The sequence below is a fragment of the Carya illinoinensis genome, chromosome 7 (genome assembly GCF_018687715.1).
Source record: "Carya illinoinensis cultivar Pawnee chromosome 7, C.illinoinensisPawnee_v1, whole genome shotgun sequence".
Taxonomy (NCBI): Eukaryota; Viridiplantae; Streptophyta; class Magnoliopsida; order Fagales; family Juglandaceae; genus Carya; species Carya illinoinensis.
The window spans coordinates 26,904,539-26,926,445 of NC_056758.1; the positions used below are offsets into that span (position 1 = coordinate 26,904,539).

The window sequence follows — 21,907 nt, forward strand, 5'->3', positions numbered from 1 at the left end:
GGGACCTATGGAGTAGGGTTGTGGAAACACATTAGAAGAGAATGGGGGGTGTTTAACCGTTTTGTTAAGTTTCAGTTGAGTGCAGGATCTAGGATCAAATTCTGGAGTGACTTTTGTTGTAGAATCAGGACTTTAAAATATTTGTATCCTTCTCTCTTCCATATGACAAGCACAAAGGATGTCTCAATGGCGGATGCTATAAAGATATCGGGGGGATGGATTATTTGGAATATTAATTTTTGTAAGGAAGTACAAGACTGAGAAATAAGTAGCATCGCAGATTTCTACAGTCTCATATATTCCATGAGACCAAACAGGCATCAACATGATGTCATGCAATAGACTCCAGCAAACAAAGGTATCTTTTCAGTTCGTTCTTTCTATAAAGTCCTTACTTCAGAGTCCAATATTCAATTCCCTTGGAGAAATATATGGAGTCACAAGGCACCTCCCAAAGCTTCGTTCTTTGTTTGGACTGCCTTCTTGGTTAAGACACTTACCATTGATAATCTAACAAAAAGGAGGATCATCATTGTAGACTGGTGTTGCATGTGCAAAGAGGGGGAGAGTATTCCCTCGACTGGATATGGCTTGGGTTATGCCAAAAACCGTGGAGGCAATGTTGGCCAATTGGCCAAGCATAAGAGTTAGGCAACCGATTAAAGCTATGTGGAAAATGATCAATCTTTGCATTATGTGGTGCTTGTGGCAAGATCACAATGAGCGGACTTTCGAAGACCAAGAAAGATCATTGGAGGAGCTTAAAATATTATTTTTTAGAACTCTCTATAGTTGGGCTATTGCTGTGGATTTTAATGGCATGGCATTTCATGATTTTTTTGCCTCTAATGTGCCTACCTAGTTAGGGCATCAGAGTTGTAATTCAGGCTTTGCCATTCTTTGATCAATAAAATTGTTTATTTATCAAAAAAAGGGGGGGGGGGGGGGGGGGGGAGGGGAGAAAGCTAATAAGCTGTGTGTAAAGAATATTGAAGGTTGTCTTAAACCTTCCTTGGTGAGGCAACATGATTGGTTGTTATAGATGGTACTGGAAGACAATGAACAATAGCCTAGGAAACAAGTGAAGGAAATAGTTGATGTAATTGAGGAGTTTAAATATGTCTTTGGGGAACCAATAGGCCTACCTCCAAGAAGATATTTTGATCATCAAATTCTCTTGAAGGATGGCATTGCACCTATATCAATAAGGCCCTATCGATATCCACATTACTAGAAAGCTGAGATTGAAAGTATTGTACAAGATCTATTGAAGTCTGGTGTTATAAGGTCAAATCAAAATCTCTTCTCTTCTCTTCTCCAGGCTTATTAGTGAAGAAATCAGATGGTAGTTGGAGAATGTGCATTGACTACCGTGCATTGAATCAAGAAACCATCAAAGACAAGTTTCCCATGCTTGTTATTGATGAGTTTCTTGATGAACTCTTTAGAGCTAAAGTGTTTTTGAAGTTGGATTTGAGATATGGTTACCACCAGATTCATGTAAAGGAAAGTGACGTAGAGAAGTCTACTTTTAGAACTCATGAAGGGTATTATGAGTTCTTAGTAATGCATTTTGGGCTTACTAATGCCCCTACTACTTTTCAGAGCTTGATGAATTATGATATATTCAAACCTTTCTTTGGGAGATATGTGCTGGTTTTCTTCGATGACATATTGGTATACAATAGGAACTTGTATGAGCATGTAGAGCACCTGAAATCAGTGTTGGAAGTTTTGAGGAAGAACACTTTGTATGCCAAAATGTCTAAGTGCAAGTTTGGTATGGAAGAAATTAATTATCTTGGCCACCTCATTTCAGGCAAGGGAGTTTTAGAGTTGATCCCTCTAAAATCATAGCAATGTTGGAGTGGCTATTTCTTCTTTTTGAAGGCATTAAGGGGGGTTCTTAGCCCTTACTGGCTACTACAGGATATTCATAAGGAATTATAGGGTTATTGTTGCTCCATTGACTGATCTGTGGAGGAAAAATTCCTTTACGTGGACTGAAGTGGCAACTCAGGCTTTTATGGCCTTGAAAAGAGCTGTTACTGAACCTCCTGTGTTGAGGTTACCAAATTTTTCAAAGGTGTTCATGATTGAATGTGATGCTCTAGTATGGGCTTAGGGGTTGTTCTAATGCAGGAGGGCCAGCCTATCGCTTTCTACAACAAGCCTCTTAAAGACAAAGATTTATTGTTGTCAACTTATAAAAAAGAGTTGTTGGCTCTAGTATCAGCAGTTAATAAGTGGAGGCTTTACTTGCTAGGTCAGCCTTTTAAGATCAAGACTGATCAACAAGCACTGAAGTATTTATTAGAGCAAAGAGTGGGTACTGAGACCTAACAGAAATGTTCGACAAAACTTTTGAGCTATGACTTTACAATCGACTACAAGAAAGGGAATGACAACAAGGTTGCAAATGCTCTTTCCAGGAAATTTGAAGAAGATTTAGCTGTGCTAGCCTTGATTAATTTTCCAACTCCTTTGGGGATTGAGAAGTTAAATCAAGTTACCAATTATCTCCTGTAGTTAGCAGTATTCTATCTCAGCTTCAGCGAGGGTTGCAGGTCCAAAGTATTATACCTTGTAGCAAGGTCTTTTGATAAGGAAAGGGAAGTTGGTTGTGATTCCAGGTTCTCCTTTTCAACTGAAGGTATTGCAGTATATCCATAATAATCCTCAAGTTGGGCATGTGAGGTATAAGAAAATAGTGCAAAGAGCAAAGCTGGACTTCTTTTAGGAGGGTATGCCCAGGGATATTAAAAAATTGGTAAAGGAGTGTGATATTTGTCAAGCCAATAAACATGAGAATGTTCATCCTCCTAAGTTGTTGCAGCTCTTGCCAATTCCGAAGTCTCCACGGTTAGACATGAAGTCTCCATGGTTAGACATCTCCATAGACTTTGTGAAGGGTTTATCTACATCTGGAGGCTACACTATTATTTTTTCAATAATTGATAGACTTACAAAGTTTGCCCATTTTTTTTCCTCTAGCTCATCCTTATTCAGCAAGTAAGGTAGCTCAAATTTTCTTCTTTGGAGTTTTCAAGTCCCAAGTCCATTGTCTCGGATAGGGACCCAATTTTCACAAGTTGCTTTTGGAAGGAATTATTCAAGCTACAAGGCACTTCCTTAAATTTCAGTTATGCATATCACCCTCAATCAAATGGACAAACTAAAGTGTAGAATAAGTGTGTTGAAGGGTATTTGAGGTGCTACACAGGTGATAGGCCAAGGGAATGGAGTTTGTGAATTCCAGTGGTTGAATGGTGTTATAACACCACTTGTCACTCTTCACTTGGAGTTTCTCCTTTTGAAGCACTTTATGGTTACTTACCTCCTAGATTACTGTCTTATGTTCCAAGAACCACTGCTACTGAAGTTGTGGACCAGCAAATGAGATCAAGGGAGCAAATGTTGGTGATGTTGAGGGACAATTTGCATAAAGCTCAACAAAGGATGAAGTTGTATGCTGATAAGAAGAGAACTAAAAGGAGTTTTAAAGTTGAGGATTGGGTATTCTTGAGGCTTCAGCCTTATAAGCAAAAGTCAATCTCTATGTGGCATAATTTGAAGTTATCACCAAGGTTTCATAGACCTTTTCAAGTGGTGGAGAAGACTGGAATAGTTGCATGTAAGCTACTCTTACCAATTTCTTCAAAGCTCCAACTAGTCTTTCATGCTTCACTTTTGAAAAAGAAAAACATTACCCTTTTGCCTACACTGCCTCCACTTGATCCACATGTTCAAGTACAGCCTGAGTCTAAAGCAATTTCGAAAAGGACAGTCAAGAAAGTGGGGAATCAAGCTGCAACTAAGGTGTTGATTAAATGATTAGGGGCACCTGTTGAAGATAGATTCTAGGAACTGTTGTGCAAATTGAGGAGTGTTTACCCACACCTTGAGGGCAAGGTTCTTTGAGTAGGGAAAAATTGTGAGGACCTTAAGATCAATGACCTTAAGGGGAGGAGAAGGTAAGGAGGAGTATGAGGAGGATCTGTAGTGGAAAGAATCCGTTGTGGGGGGTCTGTTCTGCAGTAGAATTAAGAAGAGAAGTGAAGTGGCCAATGAATTTACCTGTTTGAAGCGAACGTAGCATTGCAATTAGTTAAGTTGTGTGTTTTGAACCTAAGGTTTTAATTGAAGTGTAGTTTGATACGGTGCATTTTGCTTTTGTATAGAACGTTGAATGGGTGGGATGTATTGAGTAGTATGTGACATCATTTCATTCTTGTTTAGTTGTATAAATAGTTAGAACTCATATTACTTAGTTTCTGTTCATAATTGTTGAGGTTGATCTAAACCTTTTCCAAGAATTAATTGAAGGGTTCTTGGTTCATTTTTTTCATCATTTCCTGTGTTCTTATTTTTTGGATTGATTCCTTCAACTTTTCTTATTGTTCTTAAGCATTTCTTGAAATAATACCATTACAAAGGTCATGGCTATGGATTGTTGTGTTAATCTCTCAGTGAGTTTAGATTCCATGTGAGTCCTAAAACTTTGCCATGGGGTGGTTCCCCGACATAAAAATAAAAAATTGAGTCCTTTGTTTGTAGTTTAATGCTATAATTAAACTAAAATGTTGCAAATCAGAATGCCCTTTAATAAGCAAATGGCAGCTGCAAACCGTGTATAGAAATTATACGATAGTTTTTGACAATTTGCAGTTTCCCATTTATTTGTATGTTCAGAATTATACAACAGAAAAGTTTATGAATCACATCGTATAAATAGACCTAGAAAGCATGGACGGGGAGCTTCCAACACACATTCAAAACCGTTTATATAGTAAGTGGAAAAACATGTTTCGTAAGATTGTTGTGTATTCAGGCTTAAATAAATTTTTTTCAATTTCCAATTGCATGCGTTTGTTGCATCACAGCACGAGGAACGTGGTTCCGCACCATGCTTTCTTTTGCCGGCACTATGTTCCATTTACACATTATATAATGAAAAAATATAGTTGCAAGCATAATTATGCACTAATCTGTGCACCAATATGATGTAATTAGTTAAAAAGTAGATTTTATGAAAAACAATGTTAATTTAAATTTTAAGTATGAATAAATCAGTATTGATACACAGATTAGTACGCAACTGTGCTTGTATATAGCAAAACTCTTATAAAATATTGCTGGGTTCTTGAAAATTTTGGCATGTTCTTTGTCTCATGTAGCTTACAGAAATGTAATTGGGCCCAAAATGGCTTATTTTCTAGTGAACTAGATGAGTAGATGTAATGGAAAAATGAAACAACAAATCCACGCTTTAGTCGGCTGTTTCTCTATTTCAAACGTAAGTTCAGCACTTCCCTAGCGATATTTTCTAACATACCTTCAGTTTGGTTGAGGGCAACTTCCATTCATCCCCCCACATCCACCCCCACAAAAATAATAAGGAAAGAAAAACATGAACGGGAGGAATGAAATAAAGAAAAATCCGCAGCCCCTGCAAGAGGAAGTGGCCAAAGAAGGGACATAGTATGTCTACCATTTCAAATTTATGGCCAGGTCTAGCAGAGCTTCTACTTGACGTATGGTTTGTTTTTTCTCCTGCTGCTTCAACCGACTTGCAACAGATTCAGGATCAAACCCATGCACATCCTGTGCTTCACTTAGTTCATGCCGGACCTCTTGTAGCAACGCATCAACCTCTCTAACAAAGTCTACCCTCAAAAGTGTATCATCATCCTCAAGTGGAGGTCGAAGTGGCCCTTGATGCTGTTTAGAGAACAAAAAACAGCTGTCACAAAGTTATATGACAAGACTAATTTTATCATTATCATATAGCATTTGCATCAAATCTTGTTTATGCATGTGTAACTTACCTAAAGTTAAATGAAAAGTCCCAGAATGCCTAATATTATCCAAAAAAGTAAATAATCTCCCACTGGGAGAGTGTTCTATTAACTTGGATGGAACCAGAAGTAACTGTGCTTTTGTTTTCCATCTTAACAGAACGAGAAATTCGTTTTTCCTCCAATTAGTCTAGTTATTTTCTACATGTTATTAACAATCGAAACCAAACCCTAGAGGTTGGCTCGGGTGGTAAAGGTCTTGATCTTGATGGGTTGTTCCCTCTAGGTCTAAGGTTCAAACCCTCTTAGGTATAAATAATTTCCAGGGTCCACTGGACTAGGGAATTTTCCCTTGAATTACCTGAGGTGCACTTACGGGAAACTTCTTACTGCGGGCCTGTGCACCCTTGGGATAAGTAGGGACTTTGTTGTTGGACACCCCATGCCAATAAAAAAAATATAATCAAAACCAACTCTTAATGATATCTCATTCTGTGCTTTAATGAAGTAGTTGATGCACTTGCCCCTACGTGGAGAGATGGCTATGGTTCTGACTCAATAGGGCTTGTGCCACTTCTGATTCCAACTGTGCATACACTAAAGAGTGTGGCAGATTTTAGAGAATCGCCAGTAGTTATTGTATACACGTAAAAAAAGATTTCTTTATTATCATTGATAAGAAAAGAGCAGCAAATGGTTGAGATTAAAACCACATATCAGACATCCAGGGCCCAAAAGAAACAAGAACAAGAAAAGAGGGCAGGTAGAAGATGTTATAACTTATAACAGATCCTTGAGTTCAGCAAGAAACATACTTCGTAGCTGTGTCTATCGTGTAGTTCAATAAAAACCATAAGCCATACGGTTTGAATATTTGCAGGTTACCTTATCAATGTCAAATCCTGCTGGAACAAGAATGCTAAATGGATCCTCTCTTGGAAAGGTATCAACCATGAGCTTTTTGCATTCCTTCAGCCAGCCTTCATCGCCAAACTCATCATGCATATTCAAAAGATCATTGAGCAGTCTCATGGCAGGGGTGGCCTCCCTTTTCAGAATCTCAGTCTAAAATTCGAAGTAAATATAGATCTTTATAATTTTCTCCCAAGAGGAAAAATAGAAAATGAAAAGAGAGGGCCTAAAGGATTATTATGGTGCAAGATGTACTAGGGTGGACATGATCATGTCTGGAACTCAACTTAAAATCAGAATGTTCTCAGATAATATTTGAAAAAGTATATCAATCAGTTTAGATATTTTGATCTTCAAGCCAGTTCTACAAATCAACTGCTAGTTCAAGAAAAATCTTGCAAAATATCTAAACAAGAAAGGCCGAACTTTGATTAGGACTAAATGACACAAACCAGATTAAGAAATGCAGTAAAATTCATTAAAATAACGAACAGAGCATATAAAATCAGATTGGAAGACATCTATGGTACTTCACTTCAAAATATGACAGCCATTGAACACATTTTCTTACAAAAGGAAATTATAGGCATAGAGACGGACTCCTTCACTATTGGAGCCACTTAAAGATAAGCCAAACATGTTTTTTAGAATCAGATGATACAAATTACTTAGGCATTTTATTAGGAGATAATACATATTATCAAGGTTTAAAAATTCAGCATTAGAAACGTTAGAAGAAGAAAATTAAGAATACAACTAAATTGCTTTTACAATTATCTTATTTTTTATTTTTATAAGTACAATTGTCTTAAAAAATTTAAGATGACTTGTGCTGAAGTTCAAGAGAAGTTTAGTAAAGCACATACCTCAACCCTTCTGTATAACAGATCAAGACTTCTTATAGCATCCTTTTCCTCCTGTAAAAGTGTGAGAAATATCTGAATCAATACTAGAGAGAGAGCGAGAAGACATCATATCAAAAATTCTATTGACCTCATACTCTAGTTGTAAGATTTGCAAAAAACAAAGAAAAAGAAAGGCAAAAGCAAATAAAAGGACAAGGGAGAACCATATACTGAAAAGAATGGAGTTCCCAAATTTCGCTTTTGTAAGTCCTGACTAAATATATTTGTTATAAATATAATTTATTCTGGAGGATGATCCGCTCTTGCTTAAGGATGATCCTCTCTTGCTTATTGTGGAGTACTTGGCCAGAAAAAAATGAGTATGGTTTTAAGAGTGTTAAAATCAATGTCGGAGCTGCAGACATCTTTTCTTAACACCCTCTTTCACTGGATAGTGCTCCAAAACAATGTAGCTTATTCTGTTTCTTCTTTTCAGGATTTGCTAGCAGTTTGCCCATTTCCTAGTTAGGTGGGTCTCTTGTATACTTCCTTTGTACTGAAGTAACACCCATTTTATGCTTGAGTAAACTTTCCTACTTATAAAAAAAGAAAAAAGAATGTTGTAGCATTGCTTTAGAAAAAAAAGATGAAAAGAAATGTTAAAGACAACAAAAGACCAACTGACATCTCGGCGAGCAAGATCAAGGCGATTCCATATGACCATCAGTACAAGTTCAGTGAGTTCTCCTCTCTCTGCAGCTTCCTCAATTTTCTGCACAAAATAAAGTGATCCACAGTGACAACCATCCAACATAACATATTACTTAATGAACATGCTACCAAAGAGACACATGTGGGGAGACAGCAATGAGATGAAGTGTCCTTATGGTGGCGACAAAATTTTCATTGTAATGAGAAGAAAACCAAACAAAGATAAAGGGGATTTCTTGTGTGCAAAAAATAATGCAAGAAAGAAAACATTCTCCTAGTTTTAGGGGCAGAATCTCTTGACAAATTAAAGCCATTCATGAAGTAATGGCTATTGCTAATGTAGTTTCGATTACCTCTTCCACTTCTTCAGCAGCTATGATGAAGCTCGAAACTAATCTCCGTGCTTTTTTGAGATCTTCTTCCGGATATCCCTGCAAACGCATGGCAATTTCACGATACTCTTGAACCTTTCTCTCCTCTTCTTCATCTTCCTCTTGACGTCGTCTATGCAACTCCTTTGTCTTCTCCCGCTGCCGGGCTTGCCATTCCTAACCTAGAGAAGGTTACTGCCAACTCCAAATAGTATATTACACATATCACGACTTCAACATTACAAGGATTACAGATTAGGTTTAATATTCAGGCTACATAATATTGTTGTAGGCAGAACTCAGACTATGCCCCCAATATTCATAAATCAATATCTAAGTAGTCCATAAAGCTAGGTCAGCCGATACATCAAATTAACGAATTAAATATTAACATCAATACCCTTTTTTATTGGTAGATAAGGTTTTATTGAATCAAGTAAATAGGCGTAGATCAAGTAAACAAGAAGTTAAAACATAGGAAAAATTTAACATGGGAAAAAACAATATATGATATAACTTTTAAGTAGTCACACTGGAAGATTTTCTTATTTCATAAGAGGTGACCACGAAAAGAGCCTCATCATTAACTTCCATGTCAATTGCAATTTCAGAAACATAAACTCAGATTGGTCAATTTGTTAGCTGTAAAGGCATTATATTAAACAATATTACGAATTAATGATTTAGTGGCAGATATAGCTACTCTACAAGATATCGATATTAGAAATCCAAGGAATTCAGCTGAATCCTCAGGGAAAAAAATAAATAATAATAATAATAATAAAAAAGATTACCGAATAATCATCAAGAACATGGGAAGACAAGAAAAGAAGAGACATCCAATTAAGCAAAAGGTGCAAAGCAAGCCATAGCTTATATCAAAAGGCTACATACATCATCATAATACTCCTTCGGAAGCCCATCTATGAGCGGTTCATCTTTGCTCATGCTCCTCCTCAGAACTGGTTACCGAAACCCAACAGAAAAGGAGAGAGGAAAGAAAAAACTTCTAAGAGATAAGAAAATACTAGACTTTAAAAGGGCAAAAGGTGTTTGTGGTGCTGGGAACTAACCTGAGAGGGATGAGTACTTGGGTTTAGAGGAAGAAGGGAATGGAAGCACTGGAAGCCTAGCGAGCACTGCGGGGTGAGTTGGTAATGGCGGGGGAAGTAAGCACGTTCGCTTCAACACCTTTGCCTCCATTTTCACTCTATAGATAAATACTCGGAGACAGAGGCAGGGATATATTATATAGTTGAAGAGTAGTCCAGCAATTACTACTTGGGCTAGAAAGAAAGAGAGCTTTTTGACCCTCAGTTTGGGCTCCTTTAAAGTCAGGTTTTCTACACTGGTGGTATTGTATAAGCCGATAGCGTTCCTGGATCCCCCGCTTTGTTTTGGGAGGAATGTTACACAACTTCTTAATATTCTATACTTCACTTTTTTTTAATTTTTTAATATTTTTTTATATTTTTTTTTGAATTTATTCTTTTTAAATTAATTTAATTCTTTTATTCATTATTTATATATTAAATATTTAATAAAAAATAAAATAATAAAAATTAAAAAAAATATGAAGTGTGAAATGTTGGGAGATTATGAAGATTTTTTCTTATTTTGGACCGTTGGCCTCTACGAATAAATGACTGCCGAAGTCGGCTTTTTAGGGAATTGGATCTGCCGACAGAATTCTGAGTAATGTTGCATTAATGGAGTGCACAAGTGTTTAAGTGTTATGCGGTTGATTTAAAAAGAATAAAATTTATTATTTAAAAAAATTATTTTTTTATGTAAATATTATATTTATTCACTTTTTTTTAAATATTGAACGATATTTATCCAGTCACTAATTGTAAATATCATTTTTCTTTTTTTAATATCACCACTGTGATAAGACATGTAATAGGATTGAAAATTTGTTTAGTTTTTAAATTTTTAATTTTTTTCGTGGCTAGCATTTGTTTCCATATTAGTGATATTTTTACGTTGAAGTGGCATTTTCTTTGGGAGAGTTTCGGGGAGGGGGATGTAGCCCAAGAAATTGTTAGGACGTGGTTGAAATGCCGTAGATGTAGGCAGTGTAATATTCTTCATTTTTCCAGTTGAAAGTATCAAAGATGTTAAAGAAAGTTACATAAAACTTGAAGGCCCTTTTTCCCTCCTTTAGATTTTAGGCGAAAAACAGATAAAAGGGAAATACCAACAATAATATATATACACAGCACACACACATACAAAAGTGCTCTTGGATATAAATTTTTGACATCCTAAGCACAATTCCCTCTGAATATGTAAAACTCCTATTCCACCTAAAACACCAGTTTATAAATACAGTATTTTGAAAACTATATTGCCTCTCCAAACCCAGCTACAAAATTTATAACCTTCCATTCTCAGAGAAGATTATAAGGCCATATGGATGAAGAAAGAAATCAGTTGCTAAGGCTGGCATTGCTTCACTTTGAGTCCAGACACCAACACTTATAGTTTGGTTGTGAAATCTCATAAAGCTCATCTGGGGTCATCTTCTCAAGTTCCTCTGCTTTAAAGGAACCATAGTTGCTGCTAGTGTTTTGGGAATGGTAAGCAGCAGTTGATATCTCAATACCATCTTTCTGATGATTTAGGCTACGCATTCTCTTGTAGAGTCGCATCACAGATACACAATCTTCATATGGATCATGAACACCAGCCTGGATATCGTACCTGTGAAACCAAAACCTTGTGACCCTAAATATTAACCAAAGCACTTGCAGAGTCAGCACCACTTCTCCAAGTAAATTAGAGCAGGACTTCTATGCCAAGTCCCACAGCTTTAGGAATAGATGAACAGAAAAACCGCAATCACTCACAAGTTCACAACCCAACGAAGTATGCTCAATGAAGATTCTAAGAACTACAACCTAAACAAGTTTAAATTTGATCTTTACTACAAAAACGTGTGTATTTAACGAGTCTTTCTTTATCCTTTCTCGAGATCCCTCTTGGTTGTTCTGATAATATGTTTCCATTCACTGGGCTTTGTATTGGAAAATAAAGTTTATGATAGACAAACTGAGAACAATTCCCAAAAGCAACAAAACTAAGAGAGATCTAATGTTCCATGGAGGAAAACATGCCAAATTTGTTGTTTTTACCATAAATAATGACTTTCACAAATTTTATGGAGTCAAATTTAAATCTTTATGGTTCAAGAGAAGAAGAATTTATTATGAGCACAATACCAAGCCATAGGACCAAGTTTTTTTGTATAAAAACCATCCGCAATCTAAAGTAATTTTAACAGAAATCCAAAGAAAACTCAAGAGCACAAACAAACAAAAAAATAAAATAAAACAGAGGACAAGAACTTGCCCCAGATATGTACGGGTGAGGTACTTGAGAGAGTGGCTAACTAGATTTGTTTTCATCAATGGGAGGTATTTTGCCGAATCCCTGCATTAGAATGAAATCAAAGAGGAAAGGTAACTGTTGAGCACAAAATTGAGGTAGATTTCTACACTGAAAGCTTCACTCAAATAAAAATTAGGTTCACATCGAAGTATAAAAGCATAAGTTCGTTCCACATTACCAATCCAAAATGTAGAAGTTATGATTCAGAAATTTTTATCTTCAGGCAGAACTTTTAAGCCTAAATAAAATATATATTATTAAACTACCAGTTTCTCCAAATATTTACAATGGTCAATGCCAACACTTCTTAGGTTTGGCTGACCTGACAAGTGAAACATACATTTCACAAATACTTTTCAACAGACAAAACTACAGATAATTTCTACAAAGGAGAAGAAAAAAATAATACTTGCATATCATTCTTTGATCCTACACGCATTTAAGATGCATCTGGAAACATTTGAAAACAAAAATATGATGTTTTCTGCTGCAATTGGATGCGCAAATCCAGTCTTTATCAGACTTCGGGTCCATATAACTAATTCCAACATTGTTACTGTCCAAATCCTTATGGTGACACTTGGGGGGGGGGGAGAGAGAGAGGGAGCTATTAAATGCCATGAGAATCAAGATTGCTCAATTTGAATAGACCATAAAGATGATGAAACGATTTTACAAAAAACAAGAAAATAATAAATAATTAAACAGTCCCACACAAGGTACTTCGTAAGATGTAGCAGATAGGTTATGGACTACATATATCAGTTGCATATGATCATCTTGGATCAAAGTATGACATTATTGGAGTTTCATTCAAAACTAGCAGAATACAGTGGTGACATGGGGGATGAATACAAAAAAATTAAAGTATTTGATTTAACATGGTCAAAAGGCACAATAAAGTTTGGCAAGAACATAATGCCCAAATTTTTGAAGACCATAAGTGGATAGTGTTAGAATTTGAGGCCATAATTTTCAACGGTCTCTTCTTGGATGCCTTGTCACAATAGCTCACAATTCTTCAGCTTATTTGAACATAAGGAATATTGTTGTTTTTCTTCTTATTACTAGTTGAGTGTATCTTTTTGGATAGTTCCTATGTACTTGAGTTGCGCCCCTTTGTCCTTGGTAAAATTTACATTACTCATAAAAAAAAATCTAATTAAAATAAGTAAAAGCATTTTTTTTTTTAACATCAATGGTGTAATATGAGTAGTGTTTCAAATGTCATTTTGTTCATTTTATTAAAAAAAAAATATTTCTTGATTATTGCAACACATGACAATGCCTCAATCTGTCCTGGTTTTAGGCTTCCATTTCATTATAAGCATCATGGATATTTTTCAAGATTAAATTTTAACAAGCCCTTGTATTAAGTACTTGTGGAATCTAGAAAGAATTTCTAATACCTCAGCAGATGATCGGGATAAGTCATTCCCAAGCAATCCAAATCATGCTCTAATGCATGCCCAACAAGAAGCCCAGCCTTTCCACCGTTCAACCTTGCCCTTCCAGTGGGCTCTGCATTGTACAAAATTTGCAAAATATTTTCTCGAACTACATTAAGTGGCAAGGCATCTCTTAGATGCTCTTCAGTTAACCCAGTTATTTCAAATCTGACAAACATTCATGGCATGATAGGTGAATGATTAGCAATCTGACAAACATTCATGGCATGATAGGTGAATAATTAGCAGGTACATTCGAGATAATTCTTATAAAACTAAGACAGCATAAAGCACACAAGCACCTGTAATTAGTGATTGGGATTTGGGGATGCACATAAGTGTGCAAAATTACATTCTCATCTTCATCAATCAGGCAAACCCTAGCACAAAGGTCAAGTGATCCATCACTTCCACCACTAACCATTTCACAATCTATAGCAATTGCTTCAGGAACTCTGCAATTTTGGTTTACAAAATTTGAGTCTGAATACGGCATTTTCACTGTTCCCTGCAACAGTTCAACCCAAATTTTATAAGAAAAACTTCGCATGGCTAGATACAGTTCTGCCGAGTTTCTTTGATTGATAACTTCAGTTTTTGCATGGGGTGCTTGAAGTTCTCACTAATCACCATACTTTTCTTTTATAGGTAAATAAAATTTCATTGAATGAAGAAAATAGGTGAGTCCCAAGCACACAGGATGCATACAAAGAGAAATCACCAATCAACATACTATTGGAGTAGGTGGAGAGACATAATAGCTTCTCTTATGCTCACTGAGAGAACTGGAGCTATCAAAAACTCTCAAGCAAAGATTACAGCCCTGTGCAGAGAAAATCTTTGAACAATTTGCTTTTGGCAATGGACCTATACAATAAAGAATATTTAAGAAAAAAAATTGAGATAAACAATTTAAAAGATGAATCAAAACAACTATGCAGTACTCTAACCAGAATGCATATGGAATAATATCTCACCGATAATATGTTCCCTAAGCGATTCAAAAGATTTGCAGTGCTTCTGACACACCCCACATCTAGGTTCATGAACTGAGTGGTTTGAGACCTTCATGTGCTCGACAAGATGGCCCTTTTTCTTATATTGTTTGTAGCATGCAGGGCATTTGTGCCTGTCAATAAATACATTAAAAAAAAAAAAAAATCTAGTTGCAAGCACAATTATGCACTAATATGTGCACTAATCTAATATGATTGGTCAAAAAGTTAATTTTATTGAAAACAATGCTAATTTAAATTTTGAATATAAAGGAATCAGTATTAATATGCAGATTAGTACGTGACCTTGCTTGTATGTAGCAAAACTCTTAAAAAAATGTTTCAAGAATTTGGAGCCACGACGATATATTACATTGGTGACAAAACAGAAACCTCAGAGTCATAACGTTAACTTGTATCTTTGAATTAGACAGTATGTCAATTGCGCTATTGTTATCCTTGTTCAATACCAAGTACACTATTAAAATAAGGCATGTCCGGGTTCAATAATATGAGAAGACGGAAGGCTTTGAGTAGTATGATACTTTCTAATGCTGTATTCCATGTAAGGAACTCTTGGAAAAAGACTGGTTCTAGAAACCGGATTAAGACCAGAGAAGCCAGAGATTCAGGGTTCAGTTACAAACCTCCGGGGTACTGGGTTACAAATCAACGAGTATAATTTATTCACCACAATCCGATTGCATGAATGGACAGAGCAAGGCGAGCTTTTGAATATTGAAAATATTGTTCAAATCCTAACATTGCTCGAACAAAGGCAATAAAACCATTTGCAACAAAATAACCAACAAATTGATAGATCCCCACCAAAAAACAAAGAAGATCAAAACTCAAGCTTCCCATTTCTTCTCCGAGTTTTCCCAGCAACCTACCACACCCATTTTGAAATACATGCTAAAACTTCCGCAGAAACCTCACTAGTAGCGAAAAAAGAAGTGCGAGAGAAAGAGGAAGAGAGAAAAGTGACCTTGTAGTTAGGGTTCTGGAAAAGTCTGCTGCTGCTTCGGAGTCCATGCAGATGGAAGAATCCAAAGATGGCGGGAAATTGCCGTGTGAGAATCAGGCGGAAGAATACAATTATACAAATAAGAGCACGAAATGTAGGTGTGATTCGTGAAGGTTGATTCTCTGAGAATCGGAAATACCAGAGGCCTCGTTGTTGTGGCGACTAATTTCCAGTTGTTAACTCGACCGTGTCGAATCAAACTCCCGGAGCACGGTAAAGCTTTGAAAATTAAAAAAAAAAAGAAAAAAAAAGAAAAAAAAAAGGAAAATCAGTGCATAAAGTTTTTACATTTTCATAATTCGAGAACCAGTTTTTAATTTTTATGAAAGAGAAATTATAGAGTCACTGAGAAATTGTACAACTATTTTGTACCAATTTTTTAAAATTTTTTTACTTAATATATTTTTAAAAATATTTAAATGGATTTAAAAAATGTTTGAAAAAAATAGAAACAAAAATAGAAAAAAAATTAGAATGTTCATTATAAAAAAGGTGTAAGATTTTCGGTGGCTCTATCATTACTCTTTTATAAAACTAATATCTAAATTCTAAGAAAATCCTAACTAATTACTTCCGTCAATTTATCATTTAAACATTAACAAAACACTACGTGTCAATTTTGATAGGGTCCTTCGTTGAGATCCTAGACACCAAGCTGTCGCGTCCCTTCTTGCTCCTTAATGACCGATGTGAACTGCCACTTGCTTGACTGTGATGGTTATAGGTGGTGTTGGCCGAATTCGTATGATTGTTCAGTGGCTGATAGTGGGTGTGATTCTAGTGACTGGGCGTGCATGCATGCATGTGCAGTAGCTGAATGGGTTAAAACGGTTTGAGTGGAATCAGGCGGTTAAGTGGCTGGTTGATCAAGTTAGGCACACGTGGCTCCTGCTGGTGGGCTAATCAAATCAAGCACACAGGTATTTCCTGATGGTAGGCTGATCAAGTCAACCACAGATATCGCTTACTTGGTGGCTGACCAAGTTACGCACAGGTGTTTTTTAAGGATAAAGCACACGTGGCTAAGGGTGGTTTTAGTTGGTTGGCCGAGTGGGTGATGGCTGAGCAGTTTAAGGGATGATTGGTTACTCCATACAAAGTATGGGAGCGGTTATGGCTAGACAGGTGGCGAGGGCTGAGCGTGTGGCTTGGCTAGTAGGTGGTAACTGTCAGCTTGTCCCTGACCTTGCTCCAGATTCAACCAGGGTGGCCGGGTGCAGACCAGATGCCCTCCAATGGCAACTCGTGGCTGCCTTACGCGATACCCCGCTCGAATGGTTCAAAATGATCAGCAAACAAATGCAAATGTGATGCAATAGACACAATCCAAAATGCTGAAATATCTCAACAATGCATTAATCAAAAGAAAATAATGAAATGAATAGGTTACCCTGATTCACGAATTGCACAGGGTGAGCCTTCTCCTTTGGAATTCACGGATTGCACCCAATGAAACCTAAATGACAAGCACTAATGTGTCTATGGGGACTTACAAGCCAAATTCGTCCAAATGTTCAAAGATAAACATAACTGATGGCCTAGTGCCTAACTTATACTAGAAAGCAAATAAAATGATTACAAAGGAAAATGATTCTGGGTCCACGCCTCCTGATGAAGGCCTCATGCTGTCAGTGGCCCATGGGTGGCCGAGATGACTCACACCATGGGCTACATGCTTGTGTGCATGGGTCTTCAGGTAGGCCTGTCGGGCTAGCCTTGGCTGGTCCATGGTCCTTGCATGTGTGGCCCAGGTTGTGTGGGCTGGGTGCCATTGGTGAGTCACTGGGTTGGACTGTGGTGGGCTTGAGCATGGTAGGCTGCTGCATGGCCCAGGCCAATGAGGTCTGGGCATTGGTTTGCATGGCCCAGGCTGATAGTGCCTGGGCATTGATCAACATGGCCTTGGCCAAGGCCAGGGCGTTGAGTGGCATGCCAACATGTGTGGGCCTGCTGGGTAGCCGAACCGTCAATTCCAATGTGGGCGTGCATGTGTGCGCTACGTGGGTGCCTAGAGCATGCATGGGCCTTGTGCCTATACACGACCCATATATACGTGCAGTGTGTGTGCAAAGCCCATGCGTGCACACTGCACACATGCACTAGGCGTGCGTGCAATCTAGCCATGAGTTGAGTGTGGTGTGACAACCTCGCTTGCGTGCGCGCGCTGACTGTTCGTTGCCTGATGGAGGGTGACCGTGGCCTAACATTCACCAAGGGCTTAGTCTGTGGGCAATCAAATGACGCCAACAGTGCTACTAGCATGCTATTTTGGCACGAGCGGGTGCTAGTCAAGGCATGGCTAATGGCCTCTTGTTTTGGGGTTTTGACAAATTTTTGACTGGCTAATATGTGACATCAATATTTAAAATTTGCATCAGTCATGAAGACTAACATGTGACATCAGCTAAGACTGTTCATAAAAATCCGGCCCGGTCCGAAATCCAGTTTTACCAGATTCCGGTTCCGGGTTTCGGCCCAGATTGCAAAACCCGGACCTATGCGGTTCGGGTACGAATTAAAAATCCGATACCCGATTTCCTTCATTAATTTTCTTTTTCCCCACTAATATCCCTAGCCCCCCTCTCTCTCTCGTTCATATTCTTTTCTGAAACCCTAGCCGCCGCTACCTTATCTCTCTCTCTCTCTCTCTCTCTCTCTCTCTCTCTCTCTCTCTCTCTCTCTCTCTCTCTCTCTCTCTCTCTCTCTCTCTCTCTCTCTCTCTCTCTCTCTCTCTCTCTCTCATCAGTCGAGTAAACATGGCCTTCTCCAATCGAAGGGATTCGACGGACGAAGTCGGCGCCAGAGTGGGCTATGAAGCCCGACGCATTTTTATCGAATCTCCGTCGGCCATTGCATCATCTTGTAGGCCGCAAAGCTCATCTCTTTCTTCGAGGTCCTCGGTATGGGTAAAAGGGATTCGAGGAACGAAGTCGACACCGGAGTGGGCTATGAAGCCCGACGCATTTTTATCGAATCCCCCCCAGGCCCTAACCCCACGGTTTCTCTCAGACAGGAATGCTTTTATCTCTTCTCTCTGCTCTGCTCTCTCTCTGTGGTCTACACCTTCTTCTTCGCCGTGAAGTGCCCTCCCAACCCTTTTCGACGACGCCACAAGAGCTTCTCTGGGAGACTCTCCAGCGACAACGATGGGAATATCAGCAGCAGAGAGGTGGTTTTGGATGTGAAGTTTGAGAAGGAAACCCATGTCAAAGACATTGAAGGTGAGTGTTCAGTGTGTTTGTCGGTCTTTGCTGATGGCGAAGAAGTGAAGTAGCTAAGCGTCTGCAAACACTCTTTCCATGCTCCTTGCATTGATTTGTGGCTCAATTCTCATTCTAATTGTCCGGTTTGTCGTGCTTCTATCGCCGTTAAGCGTCCTAAAGTCACAGCCTCGACCAGAGATGAAGATAATCAGCAAGGTTTGCCAGATGCCTTTGCCTTGGTTTGACAGTATTTACCCAGATTTTGATCTGCTTTTTGATCTGCTTTCGGTTTCATTGATAGCAGAAGGTTCTAATCTGCTTTCGGTTTAATATAATATTGGTTTTTATTAAAAAAAATTATGCTTTTAAAGCGGAAAAAAAAAAAAAAAAAAAAAAAAACGGGTTCAATCCGAAATCCGAAATCCGGATTTTACAAAACCCAAGTTCATCCGGGTTCCGGCCCAGATCTAACCCGGGCTAACCCGGTCCGGTTTCTGGCCCGGATTTCAAATCCGAGTTCTGGTTTGGGTGTACTCGGATTCCCGGGTCGAAACCCGGATGAACAGCCCTAACATCAGCTATCAATCCCGCTATTAATTTATTGAGCTATTCTATTCCTAAATATCTATACCATACGCTATTTATATTTATAATTTAATTTAATAGATAAATTTTAAAAATTAAATTTTATCATTTGAATTTTAAATTATGTTATGTAAGCAGTGTGTAGATTAGAAATTTTAAAATAGTAGTACAACAAATTAATAGAGTATTTATTTTGAATTTCATTAAAATTCAAGAATCAATTTTATAAAAATTAATGTCTCGAATTACAAATATGCGAAAACATACTAATTTTATCAAGTCGACTATTATAAATGCCTCCTCTTTAAAATTAAAGTCGATGCAACAACAATGAAGGACTTTTTGTCCTCGTAATGTCTCAATAAATACCGTTACCAAGGTCCAAACGAGTCCATTGGGCCAATTGATTTATTTCTTAAGTCGATTACTGTTAATATGAGGCCCAGAAGTAATTTTATATAATCATCTCATACTTTTTTTTTAATTATATTGAAATATTTACAAATAAATAAAAATATATATCAAAATCCATTTCTACAAGAAATTGAATTTAAGTATAATTATGCAAAGTAGATTATAAGCTTATAACAGCCGTTATAAGCTTTTAGCAATGACGTCATTGATAATGGTACCAGGAATCCCATTAGATTTGTGTTCCTTTTTTACTCTAGAAATTTAATTTATGGGTCGACATGGATAATACATTTATTAACGTGTTTATATAGCATAATTTAATTTTAAAGATAAATTTTAAAATTTAAATCTTATAAATTAAATCTTACCATTTAAGTGATGTAAATGATATGCTTCTTAGGGATAAGCAACAAACAAGTCGGAGTCAGAGGGTCCAACCTCCAACTCTAACTTCGACTTGGTCATCCTCTGCTCTGATTCCGACTCCGTCTTGTTGGTGCAAAGTCGGATTTTGAGATTTTTTTTTTTATAAAATCTTTTTTAATTTCAAATTTGGCCCACTTAAAAAAAAAAAAAAATTCTGTGGACTTTCAAATTTCAATTATTTCAAAAATTACAATCTAAACTAAATAATTCACTTTTGATTATAACAAAAAATACAACTAACTAAAAACAAGTAACATGATAACATGCTTTAAAAAATTAAAAATTAAAAATAAAAAGAAAGTCTTATTGTTACAAGTACTCCCATCATCCATTATCCACATCCAACTAATCACTACAATAAATATCCACACCCACCATCTATAATCCACACCCATCGTAATAATATTTACTTACCACTACTACAATAAACATTTTCTAAGTTCTCATTCTGACAACAAAAGAAATCCAATATTTTCTAAGTGCCAACCAAATTAAATGTTCTTAACAACAATAAATTACAAACTTCCAAGGACACCAAAATAAATTAAATTACAAACTTCCAAATTACAAATTTCTAAATGCTAACAAATGAACCAAAATAAATTAAATGTTACAAATTTTCAAATGTTTCAACTTCCAAGTTGTGCCTGAAAAAATTATAATATAACTAACTATATAACTTCATAAGATATAATTATATAAAATTTATATCATCAATAATTTAGTTATTATACATTAGTATTACATATTATTATAAATTTATATATTAGTGTTTATCCATTAGTATTACATGTTATTATATATTAGTATTAAATGTTACACATATTTATACATTAGTAATTTAGTGTTACATGGTAGTAATATTAAAATAGTATGATATTTACATATACTAAACTATTATTAGTCAATTTAGTCTATATTTATTATAGTATAAGTATATTATTTTATAATAATTAACTCATGCTAGTATATTATTGAGTTTAACTAACTACATAACATATATTTATATAAAATTTATATCATCAATACTTTAGTTATTATATATTAGTATTACAATGTTACATGTTATTATGCATTTTAGTGTTTATACATTAGTATTACATGTTATTATACATTAGCATCACAATGTTACATGTTATTATGTATTTTAGTGTTTATACATTATTATTACATGTTATCATATTTATATTTGTATAATTAATATATAGAAAAACACATATGTTTATAATATATATATATATATATATATATAATATCAGAGCGGAGTTAGAGTCGGATCACCTCCACCTTCGTCTCCGCCTCCAACTCCTACTCCAACTTCCCAGGGAAGAAAAACTCCGACTCTGACTCCATAATAGAATTTTTGTCATAGTCAAATGTTTAGCTTTATGCTCAGTCTTAAACTACTGCTCTACATAGGGGTGTACAAGAAACCGGCCAACCGACCTCCACCGACGGCAACCGACCGGAACCGGAATGAACCGGCGAAGAACCAGTCGGCCGGTGGTAGAAAAAAATAGGAACCGAGGTCGGTCGGTTCGGTTCCGGTTCGACCACACAGGAAACCGGTAAACCGACCGACCGAATATATATATCTTTAAATATATATATAATGTACAAAAAACGGCGCCGTTTCATATGAAACAGCGTCGTTTTATTTAAGTTAGTAAGAAAAAAAATTTAAGTTGGACGACGCCGTTTGGTTGAGACCAAACGGCGTCGTTTGGTTGGGAACGGGTTAGGGTTATTACCCTTCCCGTTCCCCCTTTCCCCTCTTCC

At 36.7% G+C, this 21,907-nt stretch overlaps 2 protein-coding genes across 2 annotated transcripts; both read right to left on the reverse strand.

Annotated features, from left to right (window-relative positions):
- Positions 1–5,241: 5,241 nt before the first annotated feature.
- On the reverse strand, positions 5,242–9,935 carry LOC122314670 (protein PALE CRESS, chloroplastic). Its single transcript, XM_043130164.1, has 7 exons — positions 9,711–9,935; positions 9,532–9,599; positions 8,620–8,814; positions 8,241–8,327; positions 7,577–7,627; positions 6,684–6,863; positions 5,242–5,721 (listed from the first exon to the last, which is right to left on the reverse strand). The coding sequence occupies exons 1-7, from the start codon at positions 9,838–9,840 to the stop codon at positions 5,488–5,490; spliced, it is 945 nt and encodes a 314-aa protein (XP_042986098.1). The 5' UTR covers positions 9,841–9,935; the 3' UTR covers positions 5,242–5,487.
- Positions 9,936–10,823: 888 nt separating this feature from the next.
- LOC122314796 (RNA exonuclease 4) lies at positions 10,824–15,684 on the reverse strand. The gene is made up of 7 exons (XM_043130393.1): positions 15,462–15,684; positions 14,456–14,607; positions 14,212–14,345; positions 13,781–13,986; positions 13,440–13,646; positions 11,992–12,072; positions 10,824–11,343 (listed from the first exon to the last, which is right to left on the reverse strand). Exons 1-7 carry the CDS (start codon positions 15,506–15,508, stop codon positions 11,094–11,096), a joined length of 1,077 nt encoding a protein of 358 aa, XP_042986327.1. The 5' UTR covers positions 15,509–15,684; the 3' UTR covers positions 10,824–11,093.
- Positions 15,685–21,907: the final 6,223 nt, after the last annotated feature.